Source organism: Oncorhynchus kisutch, linkage group LG3 (genome assembly GCF_002021735.2).
Source record: "Oncorhynchus kisutch isolate 150728-3 linkage group LG3, Okis_V2, whole genome shotgun sequence".
NCBI lineage: Eukaryota > Metazoa > Chordata > Actinopteri > Salmoniformes > Salmonidae > Oncorhynchus > Oncorhynchus kisutch.
In genome coordinates, this window is record NC_034176.2 from 41,274,619 (window position 1) to 41,287,610 (window position 12,992).

General features: G+C 45.4%; 1 protein-coding gene across 2 annotated transcripts in view; it reads left to right on the forward strand.

Annotated features, from left to right (window-relative positions):
* Nucleotides 1-12,992, forward strand: part of LOC109872430 (ephrin-A5b) — a 117,298-nt gene that overhangs the window by 81,508 nt on the left and 22,798 nt on the right. For both annotated transcript variants that reach the window (XM_020463634.2, XM_020463643.2), the window contains exon 2: nucleotides 11,627-11,919. In XM_020463634.2, the coding sequence (XP_020319223.1) occupies nucleotides 11,627-11,919 (293 nt within the window). The remainder of the gene's footprint in view (nucleotides 1-11,626; nucleotides 11,920-12,992) is intronic.

A 12,992-nucleotide genomic window follows, 5' to 3' on the forward strand; every position in this document is an offset into this window, starting at 1 on the left:
CAGCCAGAGTATGTCAGCTTTAAATCACTGATATGGCCACACCCATAAGCATATAACTGGTATTTCCCTGCAGAATAATGGCACACATTTGTTTCCCTCTGGCTCGCTCTTAGAGTGTTATACGGCTGTGGCAGCCTGTAACAGCCCCCCTCCCCCACACACATACATAAACACCTTTCACAGTTTGTGAACTGTGAAAGGGGTTACCTTTTATGAAAGTGGTGACATTATAACATCCTGACACAGCTCCATGGCAACCTGCTCTGAAGGTCAGTGTGTGTGTCTTCAGCTAGCAGTTCAACTCTGTTCTGTTGGGGTAATGATCATTGCACTGACAGGAATCACCGCTCTGCTGATATGAATTTCTCTCTCTCTCATTCTTCTCATCTCACCCTCTTTTCTCTTTTCATCCTCTCAGCCTGTCTCTCTACCTCCCACCCTCCCACTCTCTCGATATCACCTCAATCGCTCATTCTCTTTCTCTTTACTTCTCTCCCACCCCCTCCCTTTTCATCGTCATCTCTCCCAGGGAAGGGGAGAGCAAGGTATTGAGAGGGGAGGGAGGGCACGAGAGAGAGCAAATGTAGAGGGACAGAGAGGTGAGTTAGTTGAGAAAGAGAGAAGGAGAGGGCGAAGGAGTGAGGTACAGAGTGGCACTTGTGTGGTGTTCACTGTGCACAGGTGGGCGACAGGTGTAATTACCTGCAAAGTGGAGACAGGTGGGACAGACAGAGAGAAGAGGGAGAAGAAATAGAAGGATAGGAGGAGGAAGGGAGGGTTGGCCACAGATGTCCCTGTGTGTGAATTGGACTCTCAGAGCAGGTGGGCTACAGGTGTGGCTGAAAGAAATAAAGACAAAAGAGAGAGAGAGAGAGAGGGGGAGGACGGACGGAGGAGGAACTGATGACATGACATTTTTACACCAGGTGTCAGCAACCAGACTGGGTATAATGAACGAAAGTGGTCCTCGTTATATAAAGTCAAATACATACTTGTCTCTCGCATCTGTTTTGAAATGCTTTTTCAAGTGAAGATATTCCAACGTTTGAATTTGGGAGATTGCTTTACTTCTGACCTTGTTCTGATGAGGTTACGCAACAGAAACACAGGAAACTGCACTAGAAGGGAACACGGAGTGATTTGCTACTTCCCAGTGTTTAGACCGTAATGTACAGTACCTGGAACAGTTTGTCCTTATCGCCACTCATCTACAGCTCTAAACACATCTATTTCAGAGCAATGTTTGGACCAGTTGTGTAAACTAAGTAAACTAACTGACTGTTGATATGTGTTTTATACTTGATTATGCCTTGAATTGGTCGTTCCTAGAAGGAGTTTACAATGACACACACACACACACACACACAGATTGTTTTATAACGATAAACGCTGTGGCAAAAAAAAATCTCTGCTCTAGTTTGTTGTACTCAAAGTTGAGGTCATAGGGAGGGCGAGGGGTATGGATAGAGGCACGGGGGAGAGAGAGAGAAGGACGGAGAGATGGAGAGAGCCTTCAGTGACTTTGTCTCCTGCTTTATAATCTGATGGAGGCTCTGTGAGAGCATTGTCGATTAAGGTATTAGACTTCTATTCCATATCGATTTGCCCACACACACACACACACACACACGCACACCCATGCACTTGCAAACATGTCAAAGCATATTTACAATTGGATCAGGTCAATAGGAAGCATGGAAAGCTTGGATGGCAGGATGTTGGGGGGGTGACATTTTTCTACCACTTCCTTGGTGACGGGCCAGGAGATAAAGAGGGCCTTTCAAACACACATACACCAGTGTTTTACTGTAACTGAGCTAACTCTAAGCTTTATATAGGAAGATATCTCTTAAAAACTTCTCCACGTCATCCATATCTACCTACCCTGCCAGCCTATACCCTCTGTGCAATTGACAGCTGCCAAGTCCCAGACAACCCCCCAGAATGAAGGAGAGAGAGAGATGAAATAATCCGTCATCAAATATTATTTTCTTCCTCTGAAGAAAGATGCTAACTTGCTGCGATCCAGGAGTCCCCTCTATGAAAAACACATGTCCACACTATGCATACCTGTGTGTGTGTGTGTGCGTGTGTGTGCGTGTGTGTGTGTGTGTGTGTGTGTGTGTGTGTGTGTGTGTGTGTGTGTGTGTGTGTGTGTGTGTGTGTGTGTGTGTGTGTGTGTGTGTAAAACAACCCCAGCTCAGGTAATATGGTAACTCTATATGTCTGATTTCCCCTCTCTCCCTGTCAATCAATAGGCCAGTTAGACAGCAGGGAATGTAGCTGTCAATCACATCATAAATGGACCTGTCACATGCTCCAGTGACATCACACTGAGTCAGAGCAGCACTGACAGTCAGAGCAGCGCTGGGGGAAAGTTTCCAAAGCAGTGTGGGAATGTTTGGCGGACTCTGCTTTGCTTTTGACTCGTACACTTGTTCGCATCCAAATCCATGTGGGGCTTCATGGCTAATGCTATCAATTCTGCCAATGCATTTGATAATGAAACAGCATAACTGACTGACTGTCTTTCCTCTTTTCACACTTGCCTACCCCCCCCCCTTTCATTCTCTAGTTCCGACTCCAATCCACTTTTCCAACCGAAAGCACACGTGTAATTAGCCAACTGCACTAACTGGAGTTGCCTAGTTATGTGTGCTGTGGGCTGGGTCAGAGCTGCTCTAACTGGTGTTGCCTAGTTATGTGGGCTGTGGGCTGGGTCAGAGCTGCTCTAACTGGTGTTGCCTAGTTATGTGGGCTGTGGGCTGGGTCAGAGCTGCCCTAACTGGTGTTGCCTAGTTATGTGTGCTGTGGGCTGGGTCAGAGCTGCTCTAACTGGTGTTGCCTAGTTATGTGGGCTGTGGGCTGGGTCAGAGCTGCTCTAACTGGTGTTGCCTAGTTATGTGGGCTGTGGGCTGGGTCAGAGCTGCTCTAACTGGTGTTGCCTAGTTATGTGGGCTGTGGGCTGGGTCAGAGCTGCTCTAACTGGTGTTGCCTAGTTATGTGGGCTGTGGGCTGGGTCAGAGCTGCCCTAACTGGTGTTGCCTAGTTATGTGGGCTGTGGGCTGGGTCAGAGCTGCCCTAACTGGTGTTGCCTAGTTATGTGGGCTGTGGGCTGGGTCAGAGCTGCTCTAACTGGTGTTGCCTAGTTATGTGGGCTGTGGGCTGGGTCAGAGCTGCTCTAACTGGTGTTTTAAAAAATACATTATTTAACCTTTATTTAACCAGGTAGGCTAGTTGAGAACACGTTCTCCTTTGCAACTGCGACCTGGCCAAGATAAAGCAAAGCAGTTTGACACATACAACAACACAGAGTTAAACATGGAATAAACAAACATACAATCAATAATACAGTATAAAAATATATGTACATCATGTGCAAATGAGGTAGGATAAGCGAGGTAAGGCAATAAATAGGCTATGGTGGCAAATTAATTACAATATAGCAATTAAACACTGGAATGGTAGGATGTGCAGAAGATGAATGTGCAAGTTGAGATGCTCCTTTGCACCGCAGTAAGATAAATTAATTAATAAATACAGTATGGGGATGAGGTAGATTGGATGGGCTATTTACAGATGAGCTATGTACAGGTGCAGTGATCTGTGAGCTGCTCTGACAGCTGGTGCTTAAAACTACTGAGGGAGGTAAGAGTCTCCAGCTTCAGAGATTTTTGCAGTTCGTTCCAGTCATTGGCAGCAGAGAACTGGAGGTAGAGGCGGCCAAAGGTAGAATTTGCTTTGGGGTTGACCAGTGAGATATACCTGCTGGAGCGCATGATACGGGTGGGTGCAGCTAGGGTGACAAGTGAGCTGAGATAAGGCGGGGCTTTACCTAGCAGAGACTTGTAGATGACCTGGAGCCAGTGGGTTTAGCAACGAGTATGAAGCGAGGGCCAGCCAACAACAGCATACAGGTCGCAGTGGTGGGTAGTATATGGGGCTTTGGTGACAAAACAGATGGCACTGTGATAGACTGCATCCAATTTGTTGAGATTGTACAGTCTATCCAGACACCTAGGTATTTGTAGTTGTTCACATATTCTAAGTCAGAACCGTCCAGAGTAGTGATGCTGGATGGGCAGGTGTTGCCTAGTTATGTGTGCTGTGGGCTGGGTCGGAGCTGCTCTAACTGGTGTTGCCTAGTTATGTGGGCTGTGGGCTGGGTCAGAGCTGCTCTAACTGGTGTTGCCTAGTTATGTGTGCTGTGGGCTGGGTCGGAGCTGCTCTAACTGGTGTTGCCTAGTTATGTGTGCTGTGGGCTGGGTCAGAGCTGCTCTAACTGGTGTTGCCTAGTTATGTGGGCTGTGGGCTGGGTCAGAGCTGCTCTAACTGGTGTTGCCTAGGTATGTGGGCTGTGGGCTGGGTCAGAGCTGCTCTAACTGGTGTTGCCTAGTTATGTGGGCTGTGGGCTGGGTCAGAGCTGCTCTAACTGGTGTTGCCTAGTTATGTGGGCTGTGGGCTGGGTCAGAGCTGCTCTAACTGGTGTTGCCTAGTTATGTGGGCTGTGGGCTGGGTCAGAGCTATAACACATGTGCATACACAAAAACACACAGGTACGAATGTACACACACTTACAAGGCAAACTAGTCCTAGTTAATGGTGTGTATAAAGTCTCCTCTACAATTCATCAGTAAACTATAGCAGCAGAATCCATCTTGGCTAAGATTTAGGATCCCAGCAGAGAGCGAAATGAGGAAATAGAGTGTAAGGAAGCTAGCAGCGCACTTCCTTTGCACACACACACACACACACACACACAAAACCTGGCCTGAAACAAATGCACCTGTCAGCTCTGTGTACCTGCCAGCGGCTGGAGCACTCATCTGGGGCTATGAGCATGTGTGTGTGTGTGTATATTTTATATTGTGTGTGTACTTTTACCAGGCCTCCAGTGTCACGAGCTCTGCTGGTTGGCTACTGTGCAGCAACCTAGCGTTTGCCCCAGAAAGCCTATGTAAATTACGATCGCCAGAATGGTCCCCCCAAAATATGTGATGCCCGTTTTGGCCTCTAAAATGTGTTTATTATGATCAAGTTCGATCCCTACAGCAAATTATTTTAAAGTTCAAGATATTTAATGAAATAGTGATGCATTCTGACTGCTACATTTGTCGTCACACAGGACCAGGTACTGACACAAACCAATCACGGGCCTGCAGGCTACGAGGAGGCTCCAGGTTGACTCTCTCTGGCAGGATGAAAATGACTACATCGACCATGGTCCTTCAACTAGCTCTCACGGTCTCGCGTTTAGAATTAGACGTTCATCCATGTTTCTCAAAACGTCAAATTTCAAAGGGGTTCCAAACGTTATGTTAAGGTTAAGTTTAGGCATGAACTCTGACCTAGTTAAGGTTTGGGATAGGTTTAAAAGAAAAATCTCAATAACAGCGTTCTATCGCTGGATCGAACATGCCGCCTTTGGCAGCAGAGGCAGATGTTTGCGTATTTAAAGGTAACGGCTCACCATTGCCCCTAGTGGCCATTTTCCATGTCATCTCTCGACGTCCTCAGAAATGTATGGACGTCAAATGCTGACTTGTATCACGGATGACCTGGCTGGATCCTCTGCTAGTTACGGCCACTTTCACCAGGATTCTTAGCGACTCTTGGTTCCATTTAGCCCCATTCAGAAAAGTGGCGCACTTCAAATATTTCCCGGCTTCATGCGCCATCGTGAGTTTTCCATAGGAATTATCAGCACTCTCACCATCTACTGATTTTACAGTCTACAACCTTGTTGACAACTGTAAAACAGTGTTTATGTTTGTGTGTACACTACCGTTCAAAAGTTTGGGGTCACTTAGAAATGTCCTTGTTTTGGAAAGAAAAGAAAACATTTTGTCTATTGAAATAACATCAAATTGATCCGAAATACAGTGTAGACATTGTTAATGTTGTAAATGACTATTGTAGCTGGAAATGACGGATTTTTTAAAATGGAATATCTACATAGGCGTACAGAGGCCCATTATCAGCAACCATCACTCCTGTGTTCCAATGGCATATTGTGTTAGCTAATCCATGTGTATCATTTTAAAAGGCTAATTCATCATTAGAAAACTGTCTCTAACCAGAATAGAAAGAGGAGTGGGAGGCCACGGTGCACAACTGAGCAAGAGGACAAGTACATTTGAGTGTCTAGTTTGAGAAAGAGACGCCTCACAAGTCCTCAACTGGCAGCTTCATTAAATAGTACCCGCAAAACACCAGTCTCAACGTCAACAGTGAAGAGGCGACTCAGGAATGCTGGCCTTCTAGGCAGAGTTGCAAAGAAAAAGCCATTTCAGACTGGCCAATAAAAATAAAATATTAAGATGGGCAAAAGAACACAGACACTGTACAGAGGAAGACTGGAAAAATGTGTTATGGACAGAGGAATTTAAATTTGAAGTGTTTGGATCACAAAGAAGAACATTCGTAAGACACAGAAACAATGAAAAGATGCTGGAGGAGTGCTTGACGTCATCTGTCAAACATGGTGGAGGCAATGTGATGGTCTGGGGGTGCTTTGGTGGTGGTTAAGTGGGAGATTTGTACAGGGTAAAAGGGATCTTGAAAAAGGAAGGCTATCACTCCATTTTGCAACACCAAACCCTGTGGATGGTGCTTAATTGGAGCCAATGTCCTCCTACAACAGGACAATGACCCAAAGCACAGCTTCAAACTATGCAATAACTATTTTGGGAAGAAGCAGTCAGCTGGTATTCTGTTTATAATGGAGTGGCCAGCACTCCAGCAGCTTGACCGTATGGTACGTAAGAAGTGCCCATCAAGCCAATCCAACTTGTGGGAGGTGCTTCAGGAAGCATGAGGTGAAAGCAAAGTTTGAAGGACACAATAATTATTTCAATTAAACATCATTATTTATAACCTTGTCAACGTCTTGACTATATTTCCTATTCATTTTGCAACTAATTTCATATATCTTTTCATGGAAAACAAGGACATTTCTAAGTGACCCCAAACTGTTGAACGGTAGTGCATGTCTGAGTGGCTTTTCAGGCTTTGCTCAGTATTAAATTGCCTTGTCATACATACAGTTATATGCCGTAGGGGAAATTCTATGCTTTAATAAATGCATCATTTTGAAGATGTAAAGTGTGGGAAGACTGTGTGTCTGTGCGGTAGGTTTGCTATAGATTTTTAAAATCCTTTACATGAGAACGATACAGCCTTTACCAGCCACACCATTCTGCCTTGGTAATTGGTTTCCCTCCTCTTCCCACCTTCCTTACCAGTCTTTCTTTCTTTTCCCTCTGCTCTCACCCCTTGCAGTCCCCCTATCCTTCTCTCTTTCTTACACCATTGTTTTTTTAATCAATCCTATAACAGCAGATGAGCTTCTGCCAGTCTGGGCAGGTGGAGAGGGAGGGAGGGAGGGATCAATAGCGATGTAGATAGGGTGGGACGGAGAGAGGGGGGCATGGGGTGGTGGGAGAGGAAGATGTAATGAAAAGCTATTTTCCATTTTCCTCTCTCTCTCTCCTCTCTTCTCTCTCTCCTCTCTCTCTCTCTCTCTCTCTCTGTCTCTTTTGTCTCCTCGCTCTCTTCTCTCTCTTCTCTCTCTCTCTCTCTCTCTCTCTCTCTCGTTGTCTCTTTTCTCTCCTACGTCTGTCCGTTCCACTGTATGATTTCTCTTTCTATACAAGATCTTCCTTTTGTCGTAAAAGTGGTTGGAATGACACTCTCTCTTTCTCTTCTTCCCTCTGCACCCTTTGTTTCTCTCCCTCCTTCCTCTTCTCGGTCTGTCGTCCTTGCTCTGTCTCTCCGGCGGCTGCGCTGAGCTCTTGAGCGGAGGCTGATGGGAGCTCATTGGGTGCGGTGTGTGTGAGCGATGTCACTGGACTGTGTAATTGAAATGGAAATAAGCCAATCAGGGACTGGTGTGGTACGGTACCTTACTCTGCATGCACTCCACTGTTCCAACTCTCCTGACTCTGAGTGTGTTTGTAGGAAGGAGCAAGGATAGTTTTCGGCCCTGCCGAGGGGATGTGTTTGAGCGGTGTAATCAGCTGGTAACAAAAGGTTTAAACACCTAACACACACACACACACACACACACACACACACAGGGTGCTTACGAGACCATTACTACCCCAGGACTGTGTTGTGACCGGGAGCTCTCTGGCAACAGCTGTAGCATAACAAAGACGTGCAATTATCATGGTTTGACAATTAGCCTGCCATCCACTGGCGGTTTTTAATTACCCTGCTAAATTACCAGGGCATCAAGGACTCTACTCACCAGACTGGAAAAGTGTTCTACCCGTCGTTAGAGGTGGAGGGTGTCAGAGGGGAAGTGTGTGCCCGGGATGGCCCGGAGTAAGAGAGTATTAGGGGCAGTTACAAGGTGTGTGTTGGGGGTTAAGGGCTCTCAACTCAAACACTCGACAGGGGAGTATTATTCTTGGAGTGTGTGTTTCTCTTCTGCCGATTCAATTTGATGTATAAGTGTGAGAAGATTTTCAAGTTATATGTACACACACACACACACACACACACACACACACACACACACACACACACACACACACACACACACACACACACACGGGGAGTGCCTCCTTAGCCCTTTGATAGAGCTGTAATTTACATTGCGTTATGTTTGCGTGTAGCAGTGGTATGTAGCTTCATCGACTCATCACCAGCCTCTCCATCGACCTCCACTGCACTCCAGCAGTATTTTATCGCCTTAGACCTTTTCAACTGACACATCAGTTGTATTTAGCTTTTTACGATGACTACGATACATATGTTTCTGCTTGATTTATTTATGTGGTACTTACACCTTGTATGTGAGAGGCTGGTGTGTTTTGAAGACCGTTCTGTGTTGAATAACTTGTTCCTTTTCCCGGTGAATTACAGCATTGTTTATAAAAGCCCACAGTCAATCGCGTATTGATAAACACGAAGACATTAGGACCATGAAAAAACATGAACAATATTTTTTATTCTACTTTTAATTAACCTGACGTTTAGAGAAGACGTTTGACACAGAGGTAAAACAATCTGTCTCTAAGATGTTGAACTAGTAGGTTGTGTGTATAGATTGACTGAGGAAACTAGCTTTCACTCACTCACTCACTCACTCACTCACTCACTCACTCACTCACTCACTCACTCACTCACTCACTCACTCACTCACTCACTCACTCTGTTGTATCTGCTACTATTGGCCCCCCTCTCTTCTGTCCCAGTGCCAGACCACCTTTTGAACTGATAGCAGGGAGGTGTGTGTCCTGCTCTGTCACCCAAACATCCTCTGGTTCATTTGCAGTCCAGACCATTGTCTCTACAGCAGAACCAAGGAAAGGGGGGAGACAGTTGATCCATCTCACACACACACACACACACACACACACACACACACACACACACACACACACACACACACACACACACACACACACACACACACACACACACACACACACACGGCAGTTTGGTGGAGTGCATGGAAACCATGGTGCGTGTACACACAAACAAGCACATGTACACACACAGCATAGAGGCTGAGCAGTCGAAGCGTGTGTTGTGATGATTAAATCGGTGACATTTAAACCAGAGGAGATGCCTTGCTCTACCTGTGGGTTTCAGTGACATGTTTTAAATGAGATGTTACACATGAGATGCTGCCTGCCCTAAAGGTAAACAGTCTTACTCAGCTATTTATTCTAATGAGTAAATACAGGAAAACCCCATTAGACGCTAGCATAAACATCACACAAACGTACATACTGTACACACGTTACATACCCCGCGCTCACATACACACACGGGTGCACACACACCAAACAGATGGTGTCAGTCAGAGTCCCCAAGCTAGCCCAATCTCCACTAGCAACATTGTGTTAGTGAAGGCTTCCATATAGAATGTGATACTCCACAAAGCGAGAAGACTATCAAAGGCTATTCTCCTCCTCTCCCTCCCCTAATGACTGGGGAGTAGTGAAGCAGCTGTGTGTGTGTGTGTGTGTGTGTGTGTGTGTGTGTGTGTGTGTGTGTGTGTGTGTGTGTGTGTGTGTGTGTGTGTGTGTGTGTGTGTGTGTGTGTGTGTGTGTGTGTGCGCGTGTGCGCGTGTGTGTGTGTCGTCCTCATCAGTGTGATTATTAATGCAGCCCAGACCACCTTTATCATCATAACATCATCAGCAGTCTGCTTACTTTGGCCGACTCTCTACTCTGTCAGAGGGAGAGAGTTTGGGGAGAGGGAGAGATGAGAGGGGCAGAGGATAAAGCCTAGAAGATAGGGAGCGCAGAGCGTTCTAAGTGATGTCTACGTCCCGTGAACAAGGATGAGAGGGTTTTCAATTAAAAGCTCTTGTCAGGTCTCTCCTCTTGCCAGACAAAGACTGATTCCCAATTAAAAATCCAGACGTATCAAAGGCGAGGAGGAGAATGAAACTCTGTTTTCAGGGGTTAAGTTGGGTTCGGTGCCCTGAGGTTAGAGTCCGCTTGCCCCGTACCCACCCCAGAACTAAACACACCCACACAAATTGCTTTCCTTGTAGGATGTTAAGGCTAGATTCAATGGAACCCCAGGACAGTGGTTTGTGGACAAATCAATAAGGAATCCAGAACTTAGCGTGTGTGCGTGTGTGTGTGTGTGTGTGTGTGTGTCAGATGAGGGCATTAGAACCTCATGGCCTTCTGTAGTCTGTTGTGGATCAGTGGAGTTATAAACATGCCTCTCTGCACAGCCTTCTGGGGGGGAAAAAACACACGCTGTATTTTGATATTTCCTGCTTCAACTCTCTCACATCTCCCCTAATCATTTTCTCTCTGGAACCTTCGGTCTGAGTTTTCAAAAATATATTTTTTGTCTTCTTTTTTTTTCTTCCGGTGGAACTTTCTGGCATCCGAAAGAGAGAGTTGTTGTCCAAGTAGGATTTTTCAGTGTGCGAATCACCACGTCGGGGAGATTCAAAGACAAACCTCCTCGTTCACTGAAGCCACGTGACGGATATCTAAAGAATGTTGAGATCCAGCCAGTGCTCATAAAACATGTCACATCTAAACAAATTTATCAACTCAAAACATAGAGAAAATGTTAACAGGACTGTCATGTTTATGTTTGTGTGTGTGTGTGTGTGTGTGTGTGTCCGTGTGTTTTACAATGGAGGATGTTCTAGTACTCTCCGCTGATCTTGTTGATATGAACTGAGGTGGAATGGGAGTGGGAGTGAGCTCACCTAGTCACATTGACTTCTGTGACCAGCACACTGTGTACTGCAGAAACGCGTTTAGGACCGTGAATGTTAACTCTACTTTTAAAGAACCACAATCAATCTCTATTACTGTCTCGAGCAAAGTCACTTCCTTGTTTAAAAAAAAAACACAAAAAAAAACATGTTCTTATTATGTAATGTACTTTGTGTTTGTGATTGACCGTGTGTACATATACATTCTCATTTGGACCCTAAATGGACAGGTTCTTTGAGCTTCTGGAACTTTCTGAGGCACTTTCAATAGTGTCCGACTGTTAATGAGGAATCCACGAATTCATTCCGTTCGTTCAAATGAAACAATGGCTGATTTTATCTTCCATTCTGTCTGTGGTTGAAGCCCTTCGCTAGTCTTCCAAACACTAACGTTCTCTTCCTTGCCTTCTGTCCAATCAGGTTCCACCGTGGAGACTACCACATTGACGTGTGTATAAACGACTACCTGGACGTGTTCTGTCCCCACTATGAAGACACGGTGCCGGAGGAGCGGACGGAGCGCTACGTCCTCTACATGGTTAACTACGACGGCTACAGTACGTGTGACCACACCGCCAAGGGCTTCAAACGCTGGGAGTGTAACAGGCCTCACTCCCCCAATGGGCCGCTCAAGTTCTCCGAGAAGTTCCAGCTCTTCACCCCCTTCTCCCTGGGCTTCGAGTTCAGACCAGGCAGAGAGTACTACTACATCTGTGAGTACTAACGTATATCACCATATACATATGTAGGATCTTCATTTTAGGCATTTTGCTCCATCAGGAATAGAATCCTGCAGCAACAGGAAATGTGAATTGTTTGAATTATAATGAATGTTTTTGTTTTTTTAAGGGGTTGATGCATTTTTCGTTAGTTCAAATCCAGTCTGACATTTCTAAGTGGAAATTACTCACTTTGTAAGCTTTTTTTTACACCTCGAATACACTACAAGTTTGCATTTCCTGCCGTGCAGGAATATTCTCAGCAACAGAAGAGGGATCAAATTACGATCCTGCATCTGTGTGTGAGAGTACTAGAGAGTAATGTCACGTGTTGTACCATTACATGTTACAGTTGAAGTAAGACTGATGTCGGAGGGGAGGGCGGATGCAGCCCTTAACGTGTTTCGAATTTTATTAAGCCGTCTCAGAAGAACAACCATTTCACATCCAAGTTTATATTAGAAGAATATGCTACTTCAAATTGGGTCTGGTTGTTAGGAAGTCTTGGCAAAGCTGTCATAAAAAAAAAACACATTACTCTCTAGAACTCTTTACTGGACTGATCCACTTCACTATGGGCCTTTGTAGAATATATCGTCTATCTCAGCTCATTTTCTGCCTGTTACACAGAACACAGAGTCCTAACCCCATATTACAGGAACTGTGGTGTGTGTTTGATAGAAAACAGCCTCTAACAGCCTTGACTCCTCACCCCGTGTTTTTACAACCTTGCGATTAGAGGAGACACTTGTAGACTCACATTTCACTGCAGCTTTTCATTTAGAACACATTGCTCCTAGAATGTTCTTCCCTAAAAAATAAAAAAAAGGGAACGGAATCCTCTGGGATACTGATTAAGACAAATTTGAACATTAGAAGTGTTCCCTGCTGAATAGTATCCCATGCTTCGTAAAGAATGGCAGTGAGGGGTTACTCTTCATATTACGATGTGAGGTTAAACAGCCCAGAGGTGCTGGGGTTTCATGTGTCATGGCTGTGGAGAGGAGTGTGTGTGTGTGTGTGTGTGTGTGTGTGTGTGTGTGTGTGTGTGTGTGTGTGTGTGTGTG